Source organism: Nothobranchius furzeri, chromosome 2 (genome assembly GCF_043380555.1).
Source record: "Nothobranchius furzeri strain GRZ-AD chromosome 2, NfurGRZ-RIMD1, whole genome shotgun sequence".
Taxonomy (NCBI): domain Eukaryota; kingdom Metazoa; phylum Chordata; class Actinopteri; order Cyprinodontiformes; family Nothobranchiidae; genus Nothobranchius; species Nothobranchius furzeri.
The window spans coordinates 97,968,526-97,994,458 of NC_091742.1; the positions used below are offsets into that span (position 1 = coordinate 97,968,526).

Consider the following 25,933-nt stretch of genomic DNA (forward strand, 5'->3'; position numbering starts at 1 on the left):
TAAGCGGAGGAAGACGAGACGAGACGAGACCTTGACGATGACACGCTGATGTTGTTACGTCCGTTTTAGGGGGGCTTCAGCCGCCCTAAAATAATCACAAGCCCCCCTATCATTTTGGTTTATTTTATTTTATTTTTTTTCAGTTAACTTTTTTTTATTTGTTCACGTCTACATGCTCAACACAATCACGACATGTGTAGTTGGTACATGAGTTTTTTAGTCTGAAACAGAAATAATAATTAATGAATATAGAACTACACCGTCGCACACAGGAAGTATCAAGAAAGAACTTCCTCCACTTCCCGCAGCTTTGTTGACAAGTCAGGGGGCGGGGTGATACAGCAAAACCTATATATCGTTGAGCAAACCCTGCTCAGCGCTCATGTAAGTCACTCAACATCACATTAGGGTAAGACAGCAACAGCAGCACACCGTTAATATTTCAAGGTTATAGTTCAGACTTCAGCGAGAGGAAAATGCTACCGCATCGACATGCTAATGCTAACTCCGCTAGCATGTTTACATAATGAAAAGCTTTGATGTCAAGTAAAACGATCGGAAAACTCCCCTGAAGTGACATGATTAACGAGCCAGCCAGTTTATTGAGTGACTTAGTGCCACCAACTTGAGCGTACAGTAATGAGTCTGCACAAACAGAACCTGCTCTGCGCTTGTGTGCAGCAGCTGCAGCCCGCTCTGTGGGCTCAACTCTGTTTCTGCGCATGCAAATCTCTCCCTGCTTTCCTCAACAAGTAGCCTCTCCAACAGTCAATCACAGACAGCTCTGTTTTATCCAATCAAAGCATGTCAAGGAAATACTGCTTTACAGAAAAACACCAATTTAACAGCTTATTGAACTGCTTTCTGTTGCTGGTTAGCTGCCAGTCACCATCCACTGCCTGCAAAATACTTTGTTGTAATTCATGTGTCATGATTGGGGTGACCATATTTGACTTCCAGAAAAAACACATTGCCTATTCCTAAAACTGTTAAATTGCACTCTTTTCAGTTAAAGAGGATTTTAATTTCAACATATAAAGTGTTTCTTCTCTGTTTGATTAGACATAAATGAGCCCTTGATGTGTAAAAGGAAGTGAACAGTGGAAATGTACCAGGAAAAGAGGAGGGTTAATCAACCTAATTAAATATAATTATATAAAGTCCTCTTTATCTGAAAAAAGTGCAATTTTCCTGGCAGTATTTCCTGGACATGCTTTGATTGCATAATGGAGAGCTGTCTGATTGGCTGACGGAGAGGCTACATTGCTTTGTAAATTGCAAGTTGAGCAACAGCAGGGAGATTTGTGCAAGCAGAGAGAGAGTTGAGCATGCAGAGAGAGGGCTGCATACGACTGCAGAGCAGATGTTGCTCTTGCAGATTGATCACTGCACGCTCCAGTTGGTGGCACAAAAATCACTGCACACTAAAAACCTGAATCAGAATATGGCCGAATGTGTATATTATTGACCATTTTTCTATATTATATATATTTCTATTTTATATCTATCTATCTATCTATCTATCTATCTATCTATCTATATATCTATCTATCTATCTATCTATCTATCTATCTATCTATATCTATATATATATATATATATATATATATATATATATATATATTATATTATATTATAGGTACATATATGTATATATAAAATAGAAAACAGCCAGTTTTATATATGTCACATATATTCAAAAGCTACATCAAAACATATATTTAAACCTATATGTTTATATGAATTATTTCCATGTGGGTTGTCAGTTGCTTAATATTTCCCATGTTTACCTATGGTAAAGAAAGGAGATATTGTATTTGTCTCTCTTTAACATAAATTTTGGCAGCTTAATGTGACGTTATGGAAAATGCCATCATCATGAGCAACCAAACATAGGCTATATTAGGCTAACAGTGGTCTATATTCTGTCCCATTTATCCACCAATGGCTGTTTCAATTATTGTGAGTAAAAACTAAATGGCATAGTAGCATTTGTCTTGGCATTAGAAATTGAAAATGTTTTTCAATGTGTTGGCTAGATGGATATACGAAGATTTTTTTAAGAGAGTGAGTGAGGAACAGGAGAGAGACCAGGTGGTTGATGCTGAGGAGATCTGCATGGTCAAGGTCAGTGATCTACAGAGAAAACAGGGGCGAGCGCATCTTTATGAGCATTTACCTGAGCACAAAGTTCCCAAGCAAAATTGAACAGTTTTCTGTTTAGGAGTGAACAGGTGAGAGACCTTGAGAAAAAAAAATAACTATATAATGTGACCTGCAACCTTATGTCAAGTTGTATCTGTATAGTTGACTTTCTGTATTATAAGTTCTACTACTTGATGGATATTTTTATATATACTGTTATTTTGTCTTGTAATAGTTAATTACACACTCCTTTATTCCGTATCATAGCAGTGTTATTCATATATTAAAACTGTCAACTGCACACTCATTTGGCAGAATAAAAGTTTGACAATTATTCATTTGTTCTTTATTGTCACATTTCAGTAACAGTTATAATTAAACAAGTTGTAATTAAACAAATTAAATAAATGACTACAACATTTCCCCCTGTTAAGTGCAGTAGACTGAAATGAATAGCTTTATTTGGAAATATAACATATCTAATTTTTAATGGACTTACATTAAATCTTTCTTCAACATAGACCCCACAAATGAACTGATTAAGTGTTATTTTTTATAAAAAGAAGAGAGAAAATGCACAAAGGTAGGAAAGGAAAAGAAAGTGATAAAATAATAGGTTTTGTTAAATGTTCTTCATATAATGAATTAATTGACAACGTTTTTGCAGGGTGTGACAAAAAACGTTCAAGGTCAAGCTCCTGGGGCTAAGCCCCCCCATTTCTCAATCCTAGTGACGTCCATGGTTCACGGCTATCGTCCGCCCTTGAGTGAAAACAGCTTTACATCCTCTCTAGTCTCTCTTCCCATCTAACACTTTATAAATAAACTGAACTGAACTAAGAACATCAGGAGGGATGAAATAATTTGTTCCTCCAGAGAACTTATTGTTGAATTCCAGTAACAGATGGATCAGTTTTCTCTTTGTCCCTAAAAACCTGCAGCTGTGTGATTCCAGCTAAATCTGCTCTGTTGATCGTTTCCCTCAGATCTTCAACAGTTTCTCTTTCCACTGTTATTAGTCTCATTCTGTCACCTTTTGACCTGAACCTGTGTTCCACACCTTCATCTCTTCCTTGTTGTTGCTGGTCCAACTCCAGTCCAGTAGGTGGCGCTAACGCGCCTTCACGCTGCCACATAACCGGAAGCTGCTATCAGAGCTAGTTTGTTGTTAGCTACCAGCGCTAGCTTGCTGTGCTGGTGTGTGAGGGGAACCTCTGAGGCTCTGCAGCAACAATGTCTTCAGCTCATTCTCTGAGAGAGGTGATCAGAGAGCGGCTAACTGCTGCTGCTGCAGAAATCTTCTCCGAGTTTGAAAAAACCATCGTCCGCTACGAGGAAGAGATCGATCGTCAGCGCAGACTGCTGGAGATCAGCTGGAAACCACAGATCAACTTACACAGAATAGGTATGAAACAGCAGCGGGACTCATGTGGGTTTACTGAGGACACAATCTCAGGACAGTCTGCTTGGATCCGTTTGCTGTTCTGAAGCTTTTTGACACAACTGAGCTGAAATCAGTCTGCGGTAAACTTTGTTCCACTTTAGAGAAACAAATCAATAACATTTCAGGGATTTTAGGAAGTTTTCATTTTCAGGAACTCCACTAAATCAGTTTAAAAGAGACAAACTTTAAAGACTTGGTGAACGTTTCCAGCTGATGTTCTACAATCAAAGACTTGTTAAACGAGTCAGTCTGATAGATACTGAGTCCACACACACACACACACACACACACACACACACACACACACACACACACACACACACACACACACACACACACACACACACACACACACAGGTTAAGAGTTCATTGTTTTCTAAAACATCTTCAGATGCATCAGATGGTTCAAGTGAAGTGTGCTTTCTTATTGTCACATGACTCAGCTTTTTGTTTGGTCTGTTTGTCTGTCCAGAACTCCCACTGCATTATGTCAGGACACATGAGGAGGTTCTGACTGACCAGCAGCTCTGGAACCAGGAGAGGACCTCCAGTTTGGAGCAGGAACAAGCAGAACCTTTACAGGAGGGACCAGAACCTCCACAGATGAAAGTGGAGCAGGATGAGCCAGAACCTTTGCAGATTGTAGAACAAGAGGAGCTCTGCATCAGTCAGGATGAAGAGCAGTGTGTACTGAAGCAGGAGACGGTGACCTCCCTTGTGACTCCTGCTGGTGAGGAAAGAGACCACGATGAAGCAGAACCAGACAGACACCAACTCCTTTTGTCACTGTTTCCTGAGGCTGAGATCAGAGCTGCTGCTGCTCCGGGGTCAACAGGTGAGGGGGGGTGCTATGTTTGTTTTCCTTACTGTGATGTCACAATAAGGGACTTCTTGAAACTGCTCATTTTAGGCAAATCAGCTTTATTTTAGGGCTGCCTTTTATGTGACGACTTTAGTCAAATAAAAGGCAAATGTGCAGCGAGGCTCCTAACTGGAGCAAACGGAAGAGCTCACATCACTCCTATTCTAACGTCTCTGCACTGGTTACCCGTTAACTTTAGAGTTAATTTTAGAATGCTGACTATTTTAAGTTTGGATCTAACGCTGGTGCCGCAGTAAAAAAACATAAAAACTGCATTCCACTATAATTGGTTATGGCTTGCTTCTTCAATGAATCATAATCATATTTCGATACATTGATTGCAATGTTTTGTAAGTGTTCACAATTAGTAAGTAAACCAACCAATTTATTAGTTAAATACATAATTTGCCCAAAATTCCCATGATGCAATGCAAGAAACATTAGCATACTGAAATATAAATGACTCATGACTGGAACATAATAGAGTTGTCACGGTGTGAAAATGTAACCTCGCGGTTATTGTGACCAAAGTTATCATAGTTTTCATTATTATCTCGGTATATTTTTAACGTGTTAACTAACTAAACCCTCTATATCAGGAAAATGTCATCCGTTTGTGTCTACAATTTGTTATTTTGTAATCATGTTGTTTGTTTACATTTTTCCCCTTTGTCTTTAAAATACCAGAATTTTCCCATAACTTCTTATTTTTTTTGTCCATTTGATGTCATCATTTTAAAAATATGAGATCAGATTATACTTATTACTCAATTAGCATTCTAATCTCCCTTTCCCATATCCGGGTCGTTAGCGGGATGGTGCCTGTGCTTGGATTAGCGGCGGTCACCGACCACGTTTTCAAACTTTTCTCTACTTACCTTCTCCTTGTCGCCTTGCTTCTGTCCGCGATCCTCTTTGGTAGTGTCCCGGCTACCGTCTACCAGACTCTTGTCCTTCCGTTTGTCCGCAATCGCCCAAGATGCACCGAATAATTACCTCCATGTTTGTTTACGCGAGCAGCGCGCTGGCCCGGAGCCAAACGCTGATTCCTACCTGAACGCCTTCAGTGATGTTTATCTGATCCCGGGAAAACATCGGAGGAAAAGGGGTAAACGAGCAGGAGTCCAGGTGAGATTAAGACTTCTCTCAAAGTGTGGTTTATCTCAGTGCTGATTGGCTTGAATAGAATTCTCGCGGGGTGGAGTTATTTGCATGCGAGAGGCATGGGCGGCTCCAATAAATTTTATCAGCAGTTGCTGTACAGTTGTTCGTCGGTGTTTGGGGTAGCTGCCCCCTGTCGGTGCGTCCTGAAAAGCGCGGGGGTGGGGGTGGTGGGGGGCAAAACCCTGGAGAAACCAGTAACTCTGTCCCCTAGCCAATCAGCATCCAGAATGACGATGTTGGCCCTACTCTGCCTTGCCAGGTACCTCAATGGAGCATGGACTAAAAATAGAGGAGAAAGTACAGGAAAAATACCGAACCATGCCTGTGGAAACTAGTTGGGCCGATCTGCCCCAGTCTGAGTTACTCTGACTCTCTGGGAGCTGGCGGGACTTCAGGTCACGTTGTACAGGGTAGCATGAATTAAGGTTTGTGAGGATGAAGCAGGAGTTGAGAGGTTTTTTCCTCTATACTCCTTCATTGCCTGATCATAAGACACTTTGTGAGCAGTCTTCAAATTATTCACTACAATTGTAATTTTGCTCTGTGGTGCAGCTACGACAGCATAGCAAAGTTTACACACCATTGTTACTTGATCCACGTCTGACTCCTCGAACCCGTGACACATCACCAAATTCGTTTTAACTATTTTCAACGAACATCTTTCTTTTTGCATCCATTATCCTCTCCTCTCAAAACAACTTCTGCCAAGCATTCCTCAAGTCTTCTCACTTGTTTGAAACGTGTTTGCAGCTCGCACTAAAATGGAAAGTGGTTGGAGCTGTGAGAGCTGCGCTTGATTTGCCACTCAGCAGCGCAAGAGTAACGCCGGGGACACACTGGCCGCGGAAGCGCCGAGAAGCGAATCGCTCACGAAATTCGGCCGCTGCTTGCCGCTCCTCAGTTCAGATCAGACGCGCCCCAGTCGAGGCGCGCCTCAGCTCAGCTGTAGTTTTCCTTTTAAACACTTGGTGTCCTCTCTGCCTTTTCTCAGCTCTTTTCCTCTACGTTTGAGTGTTTGTACGCGTGTGCGTGCATGTGTGTGTGTGTGTGAACCTATGGTATGAGTTGTTTCTGCCAGTTGAATCTCTTGGAACCCGCTCCAATTCTGCAGCTGTATCCTAGCAGTTTCTTCCGAAATGGGTACGTGAATAAACATGTTTTTCGGGGGTCGTACAGCTCCTTGTGTTTCTCAACTTCCATAATTCATTTAAAGTCATCCATCCTAACTGCTTGCCTCAGACTTTCTGCCTCTCTGTCCTGTTTGCTCCGGTGAAAAGACACCCCAAACCACACCCCCCTTCACGTGGTCACACACGCACACAAGTTCGATGTGTGTGTATGTGTGTGCGTGTTCATGTGGTTTTTCTGCAGTGTCTGTTTACGAACACATTTGACTATTGCGGAATTTTATTTTGAAATGCTTTATTTTTTAACTTTACCGGCCTGCCTCTTATGTCTACGTTTGACTTCCTGCCAGAATTGACGCGATTCACCCGCGGCTCGCGAAAAAAATATAGCCAACGCCGAAATGATCACTGCACGGCGCGGGCTGGAGCGCCGGCGCGAGGCGATTTGCGGCGCTTCGGCGGCCCATATGGTCTATAGAATAGCTTAACAAGGGCGCCAAATGAAGGCGGTCCCATTTTCGCGGCGCTTCCGCGGCCAGTGTGTCCCCAGCGTAACCCCGGCTTTCCACGGGAGCCGTCAGCAGCACGTTACTGCAGCAGCACGTCATAGCTGCTGATAGGAACGGCTGTGATCAACAGAACCTTTTCCACTGGAGCCGTCAGCAGCGCGAGTCGGCCGCGTCTCAGGAGCAGCATGTCGCGGCCTTTACACGCCGGTTCTATTTTCTACGCGCGACGCCTCTGAAACGGGTCAAGTTCGACATTTTTGGGGAAGGAAAGACAGGAAATCGGACGCGGAAATGGAGAGAAGCTACTGAGATTTTCAGAATAAAGAACGTGCTGCCTTCCGGTTGCTTTACTTGTAAATAATGTTACTAACTGTGCGGCCCCGTGAGAAGTTATCACCTAGCTAGCGGTCTCCTTTGTTTTTCAGGTCCGTATTGGCGATTATAAAACGGACAGAACATAAAACACAAACCATGTTGTAGTTTTCTCCTGCTTGTTGTTGTGTTTACTGACGAAGTCACTCGTGTGACTTCGTGCTCGGTCGGTGACAGCTGCCCCCCTGCTGCTTCGCGTCTCGTGGGAAGGGCCAAGCAGCAGCTTACGCGAGCAAGACGTGCTGCTGCAGTAACTTGCTGCTGACGGCTCCCGTGGAAACCCGGGGTAAGCATGAGGGAGGAGCTACCAATCGGCTCAGTCAGTTTTAATGATCATTTAAAACCCAGATCGTAATTGAGATCAAAATTTGAATTATTGAGATGCATTTTAGATGCATCAGATGATTACAACTTAGTGGTGTGTGTATATATATATATATATATATATATATATATCTTTTTGTAATTGTTACGCCACTCAATGTTTTCCAGTTTTATTTTAACCTGTCTAGAGCTTCCAAAGCTTAATTTCTGGGAAAAGTAGAAGGTTCTGACAGACCAGCATCTCTCTAACTCTTCGTCTGGTGCAACCTGACTGTAGATATTTGGGTGCACCATTGAGAAATTGAGTCACATTTGTGACCAGAATCATCCCATTCTTGAGCCCTGAACTTATGTAAATATTTATGTATTTAGCAGACGCTTTTGTCCAAAGCGACTTACAAGTGATAATCGGCATATTGCCCTTGAGGCTAACAACAACAATAACAACAACTTGACATTAGTCATAGAGAGTAGGGAACAAGGAGTGGACAGTAGAGAGGTGGGGACGGGTGCAGGGACGGTGTTAGTTAAGAAGATGCTCTCTGAAGAGCAGGGTCTTCTTTAGGAGTTTCTTGAAAATTGAAAAGGAAGCCGTAGTTCTGGTAGTGCCTTCATTGGAACATTTTTAATTGCCACATTACTCAACATTTTTCTTTTTACCTGTCCAGAACTTCCACAGCATCATATCTGGGAAAAAGAAGATGTTCTGACTGACCAGCAGCTCTCTGACCAAGAGTCAACCTCCAGTTTGGACCAGGAGGAACCAGAACATCCACTGATCACAGAGGACCAGCCAGAACTCTATATCCATCAGCATGAAGGGCAGTTCCCTTTGAAGCAAAAACATGTAACCTTCGTAGAGACTTCTCCTTCTAACGAAACAGACTGCCATGATCCAGAACCCAACAGGAACCAACCCTTGAGTCAGAATTCTACAGAAGCAGAAAACCAAGATCAGGGTGGATGCAGGAAAGAAAACTCAGAATCAAACAGCAATGAAGAACTGACACGTAATAAAAGACGTCTGCGAAGCGAAGATCACAGAGACAATGTAGATGTTCAGACACTAAAAAAGCACAAGAGGGCTCACATAGGTGAGAGGCCATTTTATTGTAAGCTCTGTGGAAAATCTTTCAGTCACAAGTTTGTTTTATGTCGTCACTTGAGAACTCACACAGGTGAGAAGCCATATCCATGTAACACTTGTGGTAAATGTTTTACTGTCAGTGGCTTGATTTATCACAGGAGAACTCACACAGGTGAGAAGCCATATCCATGTAAAACTTGTGGTAAATGTTTTACTGACAGTAGTGGCTTGATAAAACACATGAGAACTCACACAGGTGAGAAGCCATATCCATGTAAAACTTGTGGTAAATGTTTTTCTTACAGTAGTGGCTTGATTTATCACACGAGAACTCAACATAAGTGAAAGGTATTTTCCAAGTTTGGTCTGTATGAGATTCAGCCAGATATTTTCTTTAACTTCTCATGTAAAAATTTACACTTGAGTTTGTATACATTAAAATGTATGTTTTTTTTTCTTCTTAAAGTTGAGAAGAATTGAGATTTTGACTACATTTAGTCACATATACCTTAGGCATAAACTAGCCCAGTGTGACACATGTACAGAAATATTTTTAGGATGAGCGTTGATGGAAAAAGTATAAAAAAAGGCAAAATTGCTTTTTATGTCTAATTGTAGACTCTGTTTATGTTTAAGCCCTAAGTTTAAGGTGTGGCTGACTGACTAAAAAAATAATTAATTTTTTTTGTAAAAAAAACATGCAGGCTGAACATGAAAATATTCTCCTACACCTTTCTCCTGCATTAGCTTCTGATAGAAAATAGATGAAACTCATGTATTTGAAAAGCCTCACAGATCTATGTCACACTGTGAATTGGCATTTATGGACTCTACGATCTTGATTCACGCCGGGGAAGACTTGTTGTTTTAACGTCCGGTAATCAGCAGTGGACGTCTCGGCTAGTTTATGCTTTATGCTTTATTTTTTCTTTTTTTGAATCAAATTCTATGTAGTCTATTAACAAATTAATCTTTTTTCATTGATATTTGTAATCGTTTATTCAGATTTTTCCTCTTAGCTCGAAATTTTACATTTTAATTAGGGCTGGGCGATATGGCAAAAATAGAATATCACCATTTTTCCAATATTTTATCACGATTTCGATTTTATCACGATTTTTTATCCATGAATAGCATAACTTCAATTGCGTATTAAAGAAGAGAAACATTGAATAAATAAACATTTATTCATATTAGGGATAATCAACACAGTGCTAACACACTTATATTTTAAACTCACACCAGAGATGACAAAAGCCCTGAGAGAAACAATCACAAAAATCAGTTTTTCTCGTTTTTCAAGTAACTTAACATAAATTAAAATCGTAAACATATTTAAAGTGCAAACATGTCAATTAAAAACGTATTGTGCAAACATTAACTTGTTCAAAATACTATGTAGCTCCCAGTTGCTCATGTAGTGGATAGTTAAGCTCAAATACGGCTCTGATGTGCGGCTGGACCAAAGATCGCTTGTGGTGGCAAATAACTGCACATTCTGAATATTTTCTGCAGCTCTCACTTTGCATTCAGCGTACATGCGTGGAATGGCGGTGTTCGAAAAATACTTGCGGCTGGAAAACTCGTAGCGCGGATCCAATGTTTTTATCATGTTCTTAAATCCCACTCCTACTGTTCGCACTGGACACAAATATTTAACCAAGTGGTACGTCACTGCATCTGTCACGCTGTTCCATCGTCTGCTGTCTCTGTCGTAGGGAGTGAGTTTTGTGTGTTTCTGCTAGCGTTTGCTGCCTGGAAGAAGCACTAGCCGCTGCAGCCGCAGGCTTTATAGCTTTAGCTGCCAGCTGGCTCTCATTGTATTGTTTGGGATGCCTTCTTTTCAAGTGATTAAACAAGTTTGTGGTGTTGCCATCACTTGCCTTGACGCTCTCCTTGTAAATGACGTTTCGCTGTTCTTTGTCATCTGGTGAAAAACCAAACCAGTTCCATATAATGGACCAGGCGTTCCTCTTCGGAACGAAAACCTCGTTGTTGCTCTCAGCCGCGGCCGAAGCCATGTTTGTTCACACGCAGGTGAAAACAAGAGGGACACTAATATATTACCATGACTCACTCTGATTGGTTAAGGTCAAACAAAGGCGTGTCATTCGCCTGAGGTAAGTTCCCTTTTCATTCAGAGGCAGAAATTCAACAGCAGAGCTGTGAATCGTGATAAAAAGGTCTCTCAAAAATGACAGACCGTCAGATGTGTAGATCGTAAAACGGTCTAAAATCGTCATATCGCCCAGCCCTAATTTTAATACCGTAAATCCTCTAATACAGGCCCGGGCCTGTATTTGACTCAAGCTCATCAAGCTCCAGGCCTTTATTGGAATGAGGGCCAGTATTAGAGGCAGGCCTCTATTTCTATTTGAGCAAAATGAACTAATGGTTCGCTGGAGTTTTTGACAATTAAAATTGCGCCCACATTTTCAATGTTAAACACATTTCTTTTAACAACGGTAGTTTCTGCTTCAGCCCTCTCCCCCCTCCCCCTGCGCAGCGGCTGCAAACTCACTGATGCGCCTGAAGCCTCTCAGTGTTCCTGCTGCTCTAAACATTAAAATAATTATTTCATTTTCTGTTCCTCATTTCTGATTACCTTCAATGGTGTCTGTTTGTTGCAACCAGGTACAAAAACTAACTTGTTTTTATTTGACTATTTTTCTGTCCTGTCTGTTTATTATCTTCCTGCATCTCCTCTCAATCCTAAAGAGAAACTGCTACCTGGGTTCATATATATTCACCTCATGAGTTACCTTTGAACTGCAGTTCTAAAAGATCTACCGACCGCAAAAACAGCGGAGTGCTTGCTGCTTGGTCGCCGCATCAGTGATTGGTGTGTCACCGGATGACAAGGTGATGCGCTCCGCTCCACAGCGAAGCGCATCAGGCGCAAATAAAAGACAGAAAACATCAAAGGAAATGAACCGACATGAACGATCGCGTGTTAAATAATTTTTGTGAGGTGGCGACACCTGATTGTTACTGTGGCCGTGCTCAGGACGCAGATCTACCGACCGCAAAAACAGCGGAGTGCTCCCTGCTTGGCGGCCGCATCAGTGATCGGTGCGTCACCGGAGGACAAGGTGATGTGCCCCGCTCCACAGCAGTGAAACACATCAGGCGCAAATAAAAGACAGAAAACATTAAAGGAAATGAACCGACATGAACGATCGCGTGTTAAATTAGTTTTTGAGGTGGCGACACCTGATTGTTACTGTGGCCGTGCTCAGGAGGCAGATCTACCGACCGCAAAAACAGCGGAGTGCTCTGTGCTTGGCGGCCGCATCAGTGATCGGTGCGTCACCGGAGGACAAGGTGATGTGCCCCGCTCCACAGCAGCGAAACACATCAGGCGCAAATAAAAGACAGAAAACATTAACTGAAATGAACCGACATGAACGATCGCGTGTTAAATTAGTTTTTGAGGTGGCGACACCTGATTGTTACTGTGGCCGTGCTCAGGAGGCAGATCTACCGACCGCAAAAACAGCGGAGTCCTCCCTGCTTGGCGGCCGCATCAGTGATCGGTGCGTCGGAGGACAAGGTGATGTGCCCCGCTCCACAGCAGCGAAACACATCAGGCGCAAATAAAAGACAGAAAACATTAAAGGAAATGAACCGACATGAACGATCGCGTGTTAAATTAGTTTTTGAGGTGGCGACACCTGATTGTTACTGTGGCCGTGCTCAGGAGGCAGATCTACCAACCGCAAAAACAGTGGAGTGCTCCGTGCTTGGCGGCCGCATCAGTGATCGGTGCGTCACCGGAGGACAAGGTGATGTGCCCCGCTCCACAGCAGCGAAACACATCAGGCGCAAATAAAAGACAGAAAACATTAAAGGAAATGAACCGACATGAACAATCGCGTGTTAAATTAGTTTTTGAGGTGGCGACACCTGATTGTTACTGTGGCCGTGCTCAGGAGGCAGATCTACCGACCGCAAAAACAGCGGAGTGCTCCCTGCTTGGCGGCCGCATCAGTGATCGGTGTGTCGGAGGACAAGGTGATGTGCCCCGCTCCGCAGCGAAACACATCAGGCGCAAATAAAAGACAGAAAACATTAACGGAAATGAACCGACATGAACGATCGCGTGTTAAATTAGTTTTTGAGGTGGCGACACCTGATTGTTACTGTGGCCGTGCTCAGGAGGCAGATCTACCGACTGCAAAATCAGCGGAGTGCTCCGTGCTTGGCGGCCGCATCAGTGATCGGTGCGTCACCGGAGGACAAGGTGATGTGCCCCGCTCCACAGCAGCGAAACACATCAGGCGCAAATAAAAGACAGAAAACATTAAAGGAAATGAACCGACATGAACGATCGCGTGTCAGTACCGACGCTCTGGCACAGGTTCGTCTCCGCATGGTTAAAGTTACCCTCGTGGTCTATCACTGGCAAATCAAAAGTGAGACGATGACACAACCCCCCCCCCCCCCCCCCCCCCCCCCCCGCCCCGTACTTGCTTGTTACCACATTCCACCCGGCCACTATAAGAGACCGGCCATTATTCACCTCCGCCGACTCCGACACCGGCCAAAATTGGAGACCCAAGCTTTAATTGAATACCGGCCTGTATTAGAGGATTTACGGTATACATGAACTGTGGTTGGCCAATATTTTAATAGTTTAGCATTTTTTCTTTATTCTTTATTTTCAAGGTTTGTTTTTGTTCTGTTTAGTTTTAGTTTCATTAACTTTTTTATTTTCGTTTTTTTTAGTTTTAATCAATTTTTTATAGGTTTTTGTAATATTAGTTATATATCAGTGACAAGACCGGTAGTCTGAAACTGATAATAGAAATTGCTGTGTGTAACAAAACTGTTTTCAAAACCATATTCTTTTTGAACAGGTGAGCTAGATAGCATCAGGTTAGTATGCTACTTCTTGGCTGCGTGCTTCTTCTTCTGGGTAAACATTGACTTGGTGCGTTACTGCTACCAGCTGGTGAGAAGTGTAAACTAGGTCTTCTAAACAAGATTTAGAAAATCTAGAGTGTTTTCTTTCTAAAAAGAGAACAGACAACCCTGTATTTAAGATGGTTCAAAAACAGTTTCAACTTTAATATGCGTTTTAAAACATTTGAATAAAAAGGACAGCAGACACCCCTGAATTCAAAATGTAACAAAGAGTTTGATGAGGAATGAGAACTAAACTGTCTGCAGGGGAAACAGTATGCTGCATCTGTTTTCACTGAATACTCCAACCATGTTCTATTTTGGTACCATGATGAAGAAAAACTGCGTTTTTTTCCCAGAGAAAAGTCGAACTGGATAATTTTCCAGGTGCACTTGATTAGGCTTATCCACCCCGAGGTCATCTGAACAGCGATTTATGTTTGTGCTGCTGCCACTCGGTGGCGCAATTGCCTGCTGAGACTGTGCTGGAGGCACGGAGAGAGGAGGAACAGAAGCGCTTGTAGCTGCAACTTCTGGCTGCACTGGCCTTTTTGATGATGCGTCATCCCTGCTTGTGCTAGCACTGTTTTTCTGTTTGCTACAGCTGTGTAAACATCAGACGCAAACCAACAATGTGGTTATGTCTGGACTGTGCTGAGTCTGGACCTTTCCAAGTTGGATGTAAGCAAGCCTTCTGGCTAATTCTTGGATTTAAAAGAATTGTGTTGATGCTCAAATTATTTTCAAATAAACAATTCTTTAGGATTCAACGGTGTTTGTATGTGTGTATTTTAGTTTGCATCTAATGTTGAAACCACAAAGATTTAATTAGTGCACAATCGAAACGTTTCTGACAATCACATACAAAGAAAATGTAAAATTGTTTATTTAGTACAAAAAAAACATAGTAGCAGATTTACATTTGTTTCGTACACTAATGCAAAATCAGTTTTACATATTCTAGCAAATGACAGTGGCACTGTTTCTTGTCTGCATGGGATCATGGGAGTTGATAATTTTTGGTGTTTTTTTGGGAACAACACTCTTACAGAGGTTTGTTAGAGCAGCACACACAATCACACTCTCATCTAGAATGTTGAGTTGTGACACAGGAATTGCTGTTTGCAAAATCTTCCAGTTCTTCCAGCGTCCTATTACTCGTTCAACGTGTATCCTGACACGAGACAGTTGTCTTGACGAGTCTACCTCCTGAGCAGAGAGTTGCTTTTTCCCTTTTGTGAAATGAGGTATACGGAGAGTGGCTCCACAAGCGGCAAGTTCATCTCGGATTTGAAATCCTCTATCAGCTAGAATCTCATCGTTGTGTTCTGAAAGATCAAAAAGCCCCGACTCTTTTGTTGTTTGTCTGAAACCCTTCCACCCCATCCAGGTGACGGAAAGGAAATTGCTCCAGCTGGGGTGATGCCAATCAAATATTTAATTGTGTTGCTGTGTTTGTAATTGGACCATGTCTGGTTAATAGAACACACGTTAACCAGCTTTCTGGTGTAATCTTAGTACATAATTACCTTACCTGATATAAAATGGGCGCTACAAACTCGAGCATTTCGGATCGTGTTTTCAGTCCAGCTTTCATCAACCCTTTTGATGGCCTGCAGCCACAGACGCCTCCGATTTTGTTGAAATGGACGTGCTCCCTTCGGAATTCTGTAAAGTTTCAGTCCACTGCTTGAAGAGAAGCGATTCTGGCATCCATACACGCAACAACCCGACATTTTTATGTGCTCAGAACTTCAAAACAAAGGGTTTAAAACGCTGTTTTAGTGTCGAGTGTGAATGAGGAAGCCTTCACTCTCGTTGCCAGGCTGCGCGCGCAACTTTTGATGACGTAGGTAGTAAAAGGGTCTATAGGTTTGACCAAGCACCCACCCCTTCCCCCACACAGCTGCATTCAAATAACTCAACACCTGGACGCCCCCCTACAGCTACAGCCCTTCACACCTCTGACTCCTCCATTCAGACCATCATTCATCCCCCAGGGCTCGGCCCCCTCCCCAGTACAGAGCTCCACTGCCCACCCCTCTCCTTTACAGCAGGCCAGGTGAGGAGAGAGCTGATGAAGATCAAAGCTAAAAAAGCTGCTGGTCCTGACAACATTAGCTCCAGGCTCCTTAAATCCTGCGCAGATGAACTGAGCGGAGTTATGGAGCATGTCTTCAACCTGAGCCTGAAGCTGAGGGTGGTACCACAGCTCTGGAAGACCTCCTGTGTGGTTCCAGTGCCAAAGACACCAAAAGCTAATGAGCTCAGTAGCTACCGGCCGGTGGCTCTCACGTACTACCTGATGAAGACACTGGAGACTGATCCTGGGACACCTTCGGTCTATTGTGGGGCCTTCGATGGATCCATTGCAGTTTGCTTACCGACCAGGGGTTAGAGTAGAAGCTGCAGTCACCTGTCTACTACATCATGCTCTGGCTCACCTGGAGAAGCCTGGCAGCACCGTGAGAATCCCAAGTTTACAGGTTTACAGCCAGATCTTGAGGAGTTTTAAAGAAAATGTAAACTCATCGCTATAATAAACATCCTTTCTTGTTTTGCAACAAACCCGCTTTAGTTTATTTCATAAAAGAACCTGAAAAACGCCAAATAAGAACTTGTAATAAATCTTGTTGCGTTTTATTACAATGTTAGGACGTTTTATCTTTATTTAGCTCTATTGGGGTTATCATATTCCTTAATTATTAGCAGAGGTGGAAAGAGTCCTAAAATGTCCTACTTAAGTATAAGTACCCATACTTTGATCACTTTTTTACTCAAGTACAAGTAAAAGTAAAAAGTACGGTAAATAAAATGTACTCAAAGTTAAAGTTACTTAGTTACATTTTTGTCAGCGTAAGGATGGCTACATCTAAGTAGTGCTAAATCACGCCAGAACACACACACACACACACACACACACACACACACAGTTTGATGGTGGGATTTCTACCCAATCAGTGAGAACAGGACGTGCACATTGATTGGCCGAGATTCTTCTAGGATTGTAGGTTTCAATTGTGATTAAAATTATTCTTTATTTTGAAAAAAATTATATATTTTAGACACCATCAGCATGTGAGGTATCTGAATGTTCTCATGACAAAACTCTAACATGAGACTGTGCTCTAACCTGTCACATAACAAGCTAAATGACAGTCAAACATGTCAGATGGACCGTATGACAGCTGCTAACGTTGGCCCTGCCCTACTTTACCTCTACATTACAGTTCCTTTATCCATGTCCATCCTAGAGCTCCTCTCTGACCTTCATGCTTATTTAGAGCAGCTGATGTTTAAAGTTAGCAGAGTTCATCCTTGGTAGTGGGTTCACTCACTCATTTAACCCTTCACCACTGAAACCAGTTTGTTCATTCCAATTAGGGTTGCCAACTCCCTGAAAAATAAATAAGGGACACCTCGCGGGCAGGGCCGGCCGCTCCAGGCCACCCTTCCCAGCGTGGTGATTTTTTTTTGCTCTTTTTGTGTGTGTGTGAAAGGATTTTTTTTTTTTTACTATTTGACTTGAAGTTGGTTTAAGAAGATGCATATTCTTTGTGATATGAAAACATGGGAAACAAATGATCATTTAGCCATTTATTTATGGCGTGAAATTACAAAATTATTATAAGTAACAAAGGTATTTTTCTTAAACAGAAAACTGTTATGCTCAACTTTTTGTGCAAAATGACAAAAAAATAAATAAAGCAGGTCTCTTTCTTAAACGGTAGCCTGTTATGCTTTACTTTTTAGAATATAAATAGCTCTCTTTAAAACAACTCTGTTCTGCTTAACTTAAAATTGTATAAATTAATAGAAAACAACAGAAAGAGCAACGCTGTAACTGCACATTGAGTGCAATTAGAAAAGTGCAAACAGAAAGTCTGTGGAGAAGCTGTAAACATATTTGTGCCTCAAAGGCCTTGACTGTAGCCTACGGTTGAAGTAAAAAAAAAAAAAAAAAGTCCAAACTCATGAACTCAAAAGCTCAATGCTACATTATGTGAAAACCGACTATTTTCTCCATTTGTATTTCTTTTGAGATCTTGCTGCATTTAGGAGTTGTCTTTCAGTACTGCAGAGTAAAACTCTGAGCAAAACATGTCACAATTTAGAGTGACAATGAGCTCACATCTAATTATTTCAGTAGAACATTTGTTCCGCACATCAGTCCACTTATTCTTCATGAGAGAGAAAATCCTCTCTGCCAATCCAGTGGAAGATGGGATGCTGAGTACAATGGATACGACAGGCTGGATGTTGGAGAGGTCAGCTGCCTGAAGAATTTCTATACACTTCTCTGCTGTTCCCTTGGACTGCCACTTTTCCTTCTCCTGAGGTCCTTTGGTGAGGTGCTCCAGAAGGCTGGTTGCAGTGACACACTCGTCATAAAGCTCATCCATAGAGATGTTTAACCTGCCAATGGAGATAAGAAGTAAACCTGGGTTATAAGCACCACATAGAACACTTACAGTGGTAAATAAATGGAAAACATTTATTGTATATTTATTGCATTGTATAGCTTTTATACAATACAATAGTTCACTTTATTTATTATGTATTTATCCATCCTTTTAGTTTAAAATTATCCAAACAACATATAAACCAAAACAAGGCTACATCGAAACTAAACACCCAAGTTGAAAAAAAAAAAATAGAAAAACTAATGACAAAACAGAAACAGACAACAAAAATAATAAAAATAATAGTAAACAAGTCCCAACACAGTGGTTTTTTTTCTTCATATAAATACCTTCACTTTAACCAGAGGGTTTAAAAAAGCAATGTTTACTTACCATATCTGCTTCTGCCGTGGCCTTGTGGACGACAAACGGATCGAGGGTTCCCCGTGCTTTCACGTCCTTTATGTTTTTCATGTGGCTACTACTAGAAGCATGTTGCCAGTCCACCATGCCCTATGGAAAAACTGCGCCGGTACACGGTGCAGTGCGCTTTATAGGTGTTATCGCGCAGTTTTTCCAGCCAGGAATTTTCCTTTTCCCATTCCTCCCTGTATTTTTGAAGCCTTTTTTCTTCTTTCTCGGAGGAATACTGTCGTCCGAGACTTGTACAGCAGTGTCGGCGTTTGTTTCCCTGTTGGCCGTGCTGTTTGCTGTCGTCTGTTTTCTTCCGGTATCTTCTCCCCAAGCGACCGTTCCTCGACCAATGAAATAAGCGGTAATCTGTATCGTCATATTCGTGTGTAAGCATGCGGTCAGCTCATTGGTCACAGAGCAGGCGAAGGGCTGGCTTTCAAACAAAGCGTTAATTCCGGTAATAGACTACAGACTAATTTTGATCCATACTATATTACGGGACAAAGTGCGTCCCTTTTGAGTTCAATACGGGACGTGCACTTTTGTTTCTAAATACGGGACGATTCCGTTTTTCAAGGGACGGTTGGCAACCCTAATTCCAATCCTCCTAAATAATCCTCCAATCATCCAACTGGAATCCTTAATACTAGGACTCCCAGCATTTTCTGATTCCCCCAGCTCTACCAGAGCTTTGTCAAATGACTGCTTAGTTTGATATCAATGACTGAACATGTTTGATTTTGGCCCTCTTTTATGTTGAATTTATTTCACAGTTTTCATTGGTTCACTCTATCCATTGTTTTACACATTTGTCCTGTACTAGAATGTTTTACCTATTTTATAATTTGTATTTTGTACTTTGAATTGCCTTTATTTTTGATTTATTCAATATATTTACCTTCAACTGAACCATGTTCAGCGCTTTGGGCTTCCTGACAGGGTTGCGGAAGGCCTTTATAAATAAAGCATTGATTGATTGATTAAATCACTGGTCGTTAGCTGCCTTTCATTTGTAAATGCAGCCAGCCACAGATGATGGCCAATGGAATGTGCTTGGGTGTTGGGGGTTGCCAGTCTTTCAGGCTGGCCCATCGACATATATATACTGGTCCAGTGGCTCTACTTGTCTCTCTCCTGATAGGTATTTTCTGTATTTAATGTACCTTTTTGAGGCCTAAAGAACGTTGCAGGACATAAGTATTTGTTTAAACGAAAGGTCATCGATCTTCTTTGATCACATTTTAGAGAGGTGAAGAATGGCCTCTGTGATCACTTCCTGAGACAAGATGAAGGTCCAAACAATATGTGTTGACTGAGTTACCCCGGTCAGCTGATTCTGAAGAATGTTGATTAAGTTACCGGTCAGCTGAGGAGTTGTGTGTGTATTTTGACTGTGTAGTTCCTCTGTAAGCCTGCTGTGCTGTTATCTCTGGAATATGGTCTCCTAGGAGATGAGTCTGTAACTTTGAAACTCAAGGAAGGCCCGCCCTCCATCCCATTGTACAATAAAAACCTCTGTTGAGCTGGGAGGGGTGGGGGAGACGTTGGAAACAGCTCCGGAGGGAGTTGTGCCTCGCCTCCTCTCCATTCTTGATGAGACAGTGTAAATTGAACTCCTCTTTGTATTTGGTGTGTTTATTTCAGGTTACGGGTTATGGAGAAAGTAAAAATTACCCAACATCTCCTGTCTTGAATCTGGTTGACTGAACTTGTCCATCCAAAGACTTCACAGAAGCACACAAAGGACAAGAAAGGATTTTTTATATAGCGGTTAATTAAAAAAGCATGAGTCCCTTCAAAAGAACAATTAAAATATAAAAAAGGTAAAAAAAATATATAATAAAAACTTGAAGATATAATGAAGAATTAAGAATTTAAAAAATGAGAATAAAAATGAAAAAAATAAAAATAAAAGGTTAGCATGGGATCCTGAAAAATGTGGAATTGTTCGTGTCCTCTGTCCTCTGTCTCCCATGTCTCTCCCCTTTCCTATGCATCATTGCGTTTTCTGTCCCTCTATTTATTATCTTTCAGCTTTCATACTCACACCCTTGTTACCGTGTCAGTCCAGCCATCCCCAGCCCTAGCCTCTGATTATTTCAGTTTTTACTTCTCATCAGTTTTCACTTTCTTGTTTTTTGTGTAATATTTGTATTTTCATGTTTTATTTAACTTCCGTTTTTGTGCCTTTGAGCACTGCATTTTCCGTAGTTTTTTTGTTTAGAGTCTCTTCTCCTGTTCTAGTTTTTCCCAATTGTGTTCATCCCCTCTGCTCTTAGATTAACTCAGTACGATCCTGTTCTCGGTGTTAAGTTTTATCATTTTGTTACTTTATCCTTATGTTCTCCTAGCTTTTCACTTTCAGTAATCTTCATGTTTGCCCTGCATCATGGTTCTTTTTTAACACAGAAAAAGTGTTATGTTTACCTTGTTTTTACTGATGTTTCGACTATCACTGCTGCCTTCTTTAGAGTGTTGCCACTGCTGGTGGCATCCCTTCCTTTCCTGTTTGTGTGTTGAGTTGCCGTCCGGCTTCACCAACGTGTGTTTTATTGCACAGCTTGCGTGGGATTTTAAGTATGACTCCACATTGGTGTTCTGCTGATGTCTTTGGGGTGTACAAGTCCTTTTCTAACTGTGATGTATGGTTTTGTTGGTGTACTTATGTTGTGTTTTTTCATTGTTGCCATTGTTTTCTGTTATGCCTTTTATGTGTGCTTACATAAACAGAGTAGGAAGTGTATTCTGGTCAGAAATCACTACCAGCCATCAACAGCGGAGGCCTGCCATTAGAGCCTCACAGGCAGGATAACTGCAAGGCCGACTTGAACTGTTCAGCTAATTGTGAATAGGTGACTTTTAGCAGACGGACTTGCTATAGTTGCATTTGAAAAGATGGCTCCTAACACCTATTGGGCCTTTTCCACCGACCAAACTGGCATGGAATGGGAAGGATCGGGTCGCTAAACATTTTGTTTCGATTGTTTAAACCAGTCCAGGAAACTTACCCGAACCAGTCCAGTAGCGGGCCAGAGTGGGACCCCTTCTCTTGAGGGTCCAGAGATTTTTGGTCTGGGTGGAGCCACAGCGTAAAAGGTCCAGAGTCCTCTGATTGGGGGAGAAATTACGTAACTACCCGCGACAATCCCAGGGGATGGAAAAAGTAGTGAGTCGAGTTCCAGTGTTTGTTTGGCTGTACTTCTTGTGTGTGAAAATGCCTGCAAGTAATAGCTTTTGGTCCAGTGCGGAGCTTCAAACGTTCCTCACCATCATCGGAGATAGCAACATTCAGGCCGAGCTGGATGGGATGATAAGAAATGAGAAAGTCTTCAAAGAAGTTTCTCAGCGCATGGCAGCTGAAGGATTCCAGCGCACCTCCGAGCAGTGTCGTGCTAAGCTGAAAAAAATAAAAGCCCACTACAGAAAAGTTAAGGACAGCAACGGCCGTAGTGGGAATGGGCGAAGTACATGGAAGTGGTACGATGTGGTGGACGCTATTTATGGACACAGACCGTCAAACCGAGGCAGCGAAGGAGGCCTGGACTCAGCGACCAGTATCCTGGAGTCACTCATAAACCCTGTTGGTAAGCATTTCTTTTGTTGTCTTTTTAGCTCTGCAGGCCATTCATTACAGCACCAAAAACACTGAATAATAGCAGCAGCTATTTAAGAAATGCTCAGCAAGTAAAGGATTTAGCCCCTCGTGTTAACTAGCCTTAGCATCCCCTCGTGTTTATGCTAACCTTCATTTAGCATTCCCCCGTGTTTCTTAACACGCTGTTTGCGATATAAGCCTTTCATGTTTAGCATGTCCTTGTTGCGTACATGAGGCTGGAGCGGAGTTTGCCTTTCTTGTTAGCGTCTCATTGTTTAAAACATGGGAAATTCGGTTAGCCTTTCACGTAAGCATCTCAGTGTTTTTAGCATCTCATTGTTTTATACAGCTGAGCACCCACAGTGAGGAGAAGCGAGCTGATCTAATATTATAAAGATCCCAAAAGTCGTGCCAGCAGTGTTTTTAGCCTAGAGTGGACTTTTAACAAGTATATATTTTTCGGATGAATAAGAATATAACATTAAATTGCAATTAATCTGTACGTCACTGGCGAATTACTGCCATCTAGTGGACACGTTCCAAATGACAAAATGGCCTTAACTCATAGCAGTTTTATTAAGTTTACTATATGCCTACATGCTCTTTTGCTGTAAAAATATTGTGCTTTTCTTACCGATTTATTTCGTGACCTTTTCTTACTGACTAATTTTTTGATCTGTGTTTTTCAGACACATCTGAAGCGGAAAACACTCCCTCTTCAGAGGAACCATCCACTTCCTCAAGTAGCACTCCAGGACCTTCTGTGCCACCATCACCTCGGCCAGTTCCATCGCCACCACCATCACCTCTGTCCACTACCACTCGAGAGGAACATCTACCATGTCGTCGATGCACAGGTAGTGTCTGACCATTCTAAAAACTGCTTTGTGCGTAAACAAAACTGACAAGTTCACAGGACAACTGACATTTTGTTATCCATATAAACACAAATGTAATTGTCAATGTTGTTGTTTCCAGGTGACCGAAGACGGCGATTGGAAGCACGGACACAGGTGATATTTGATGAGTTGCAGATCGCAGATGGCAGGCAGATGGACAGAATGGAAGGCATAAGCCGGGATCAGGTAAACTGGATGCAACAAGACGCTGCAGCAGCAAGGCAACATGAATTACAGATCGCAGAGCGATATTTTGAACATTTGGGTGCCCTAAATGCTGTTCTTGGACTGGTCGCACAAAGAATGGGCAGCTCCTCTGACTTCCTGCCACCACCCAGGCAGTAAGGTGCTATGTATTTGTCCTGCAATTTTTTTTATCCGTCTGTCCTTTTTATCAATAAAATTTCAAAGAAAAACAAGGTGTGCATGAATTGTCAAACAATTTTGCTCGCAAATTTAAATTTACATAATAAATGTAGATTTTATTACAGCCCACCTTAAATATATGTTAAAATGGAAAGGTGCAACAGTTTAACAGTAAAATAGTGTACTTTATTAAGTTCTGAAAATAAAACAAACATTTCAGTTCAAACTACAGGCTTCAAACAGTTAAAAGTGTCAAAACAATAAAGTAAATGGAAAGAAAAAACACAAACTGAGGTCAGCGGGTGAAGTGTCGCATCAGAGCTTCACGCACATCACTGCCCTCCTCTGCAACTTCCTGCATATTTGCAACCACTGGTTCATCAGCAGGTGCGTCACATTCTGTATATTCCTCCCCATGGCTCTCACAGACATTGTGAAGCACACAACAGGTCAGCACCATGTGTTTAAGAAGCTCTACATCACTGTCGTTTCTCTTCAGAAGACATCGCCACCTACCCTTAAGCCTCCCAAATGCATTTTCGACCACAACTCTGGCTCTGGACGTTTTCCTGTTGTACGCCTGTTGTTCAGCAGTGAGACGACCGTTGTCTGAAAATGGTTTTAGGAGCCAGTTCTGTAGAGGATAGGCAGAGTCCCCGAGCACATAAAAGCCTACATTTACTCCCTCAATGTTCTTGGTACTAGTTGGGTGCAGTTGTCCATGAGCAACCAAGTCCCAAAATGTGGACAATCGCAGCACACGGGCATCATGTAAGCTACCTGGCTGACCTGCATTAACATTCCAGAACATGCCTCTGCCATCCACAATGCCCTGGAGGATTATGGAATGCCAACCTTTCCTATTGAAGTAAGAGAGGATTATAAGACACCTTTCGTCAAACATTTTGACAGGTCTATTGTTCTTTGACCTTTCATTCCTATTGTTCATTTGACCCTTGACCTTGCCCCCCCTTCCTATCATTAATCAAATGGACAGGTGTATTGTTCAATCTTTGCCCCCCCTTCCGTATCATTAATCAAATGGACATGTGTATTGTTAATTGTCCAGATGGGCTAGACCCCCCACGCCGCATCATCAATGGCGTATTGTTGAACGTGTCCAGATGGTCTAGACCCCCCACGCCGCATCATCAATGGCGTATTGTTGAGCGTCCATGATATCCCACGTCATAGGCTAATGTGTGTAATGGTGTGTGGTTTCTTTTTGTGATAGCCCATCGGTTCCCACAGCCCCTCCCTTCTGAGTGTAATCCTATTGTGTTTAACTCTTTAAAAGCTCAGATCTGTCCGAATGGTGAAAAGCCGAGCTCTAAGAAAAAATGATGAACCACGAGGAGCTGAATGAAGCACCAGGCCGCGCTGAAGAAGTGCCTACAGACATGGCTCACTGACAGTGGATGAGTGCGGCCTAACTGTTGTGAATGACAGCCCCACACACTGTCAAGTACCTATGAAATGGTTGTACGTTTCCTCAAAGTTAAAGAATCTGTTTTTGTAGTAGCAGACAAGATGGTATGGTCTGCTAGCTCTCGAGTGAGTGACAGAAGCTGAAGTCAATGCATGAACTTTTGCAGCCTTTTGCTGAACACACACAAACTCTTCAGAGTGACACAATGTCTATGTCATTAATACTCTCTTTGAGATGTTCACGTTGGATTTCGTATGTTCAGTCTTAAACTTTGTGTTTAAATGTGTTATTTACATGCAGCTCACTGACACTTTTTGACCAGAACTAAAACTATTGTGTAAAACTCTCTGTCCAGCAGCACATCAAATTAATGGCTGTAAGCACACACACACACACACACACACACACACACACACACACACACACACACACACACACACACACACACACACACTTCTCTAAGAAGTAAAAGGATTACATTCAAACATTTGTCTTTGACTAAACCACTCAAACATTTCTATCACTTCACAAAAGCAATGGTTTACCATCCTAAACCATTTAAGGTACTGTTGTAAACCAGCCTGCATACTCAAGCCTATAAGAACAAAAGTTGATCCTTACCTCAGCGTGATGCTTTTTAAGATCTGTTGAGCTTTCTTAAAGTTCATTCTAAACAATTTTGCACGGCCAGCGACTTCTGACAAAGCAAATGACTTCTTTTTTTTTTTTGCAGGTGGCGGGAAAGTTTTAAAAACAAAGAACTGGTTGAACCAAATCGTCACAGAAACAACACACAAAAAGCAAATTACTTTTTTTTTTTGCAGGTGGGCTGTATTGAAAGAGTGGCGGGAAAGTTTTAAAACAAAGTTCTGGTTCATTCTAACCAAG

At 42.1% G+C, this 25,933-nt stretch overlaps 2 protein-coding genes across 2 annotated transcripts in view; both read left to right on the plus strand.

The window, feature by feature from the left end:
- The window catches only part of LOC129154097 (zinc finger protein 850), a 244,280-nt gene that overhangs the window by 97,208 nt on the left and 121,139 nt on the right, over positions 1-25,933 (plus strand). The window contains 1 exon segment of the mRNA XM_070542432.1: positions 4,062-4,424. Coding sequence (XP_070398533.1) covers positions 4,062-4,424 — 363 coding nt within the window.
- On the plus strand, positions 21,911-23,219 carry LOC139066252 (zinc finger and SCAN domain-containing protein 20-like). The gene is made up of 2 exons (XM_070548690.1): positions 21,911-22,340; positions 23,041-23,219. Exons 1-2 carry the CDS (start codon positions 21,911-21,913, stop codon positions 23,217-23,219), a joined length of 609 nt encoding a protein of 202 aa, XP_070404791.1.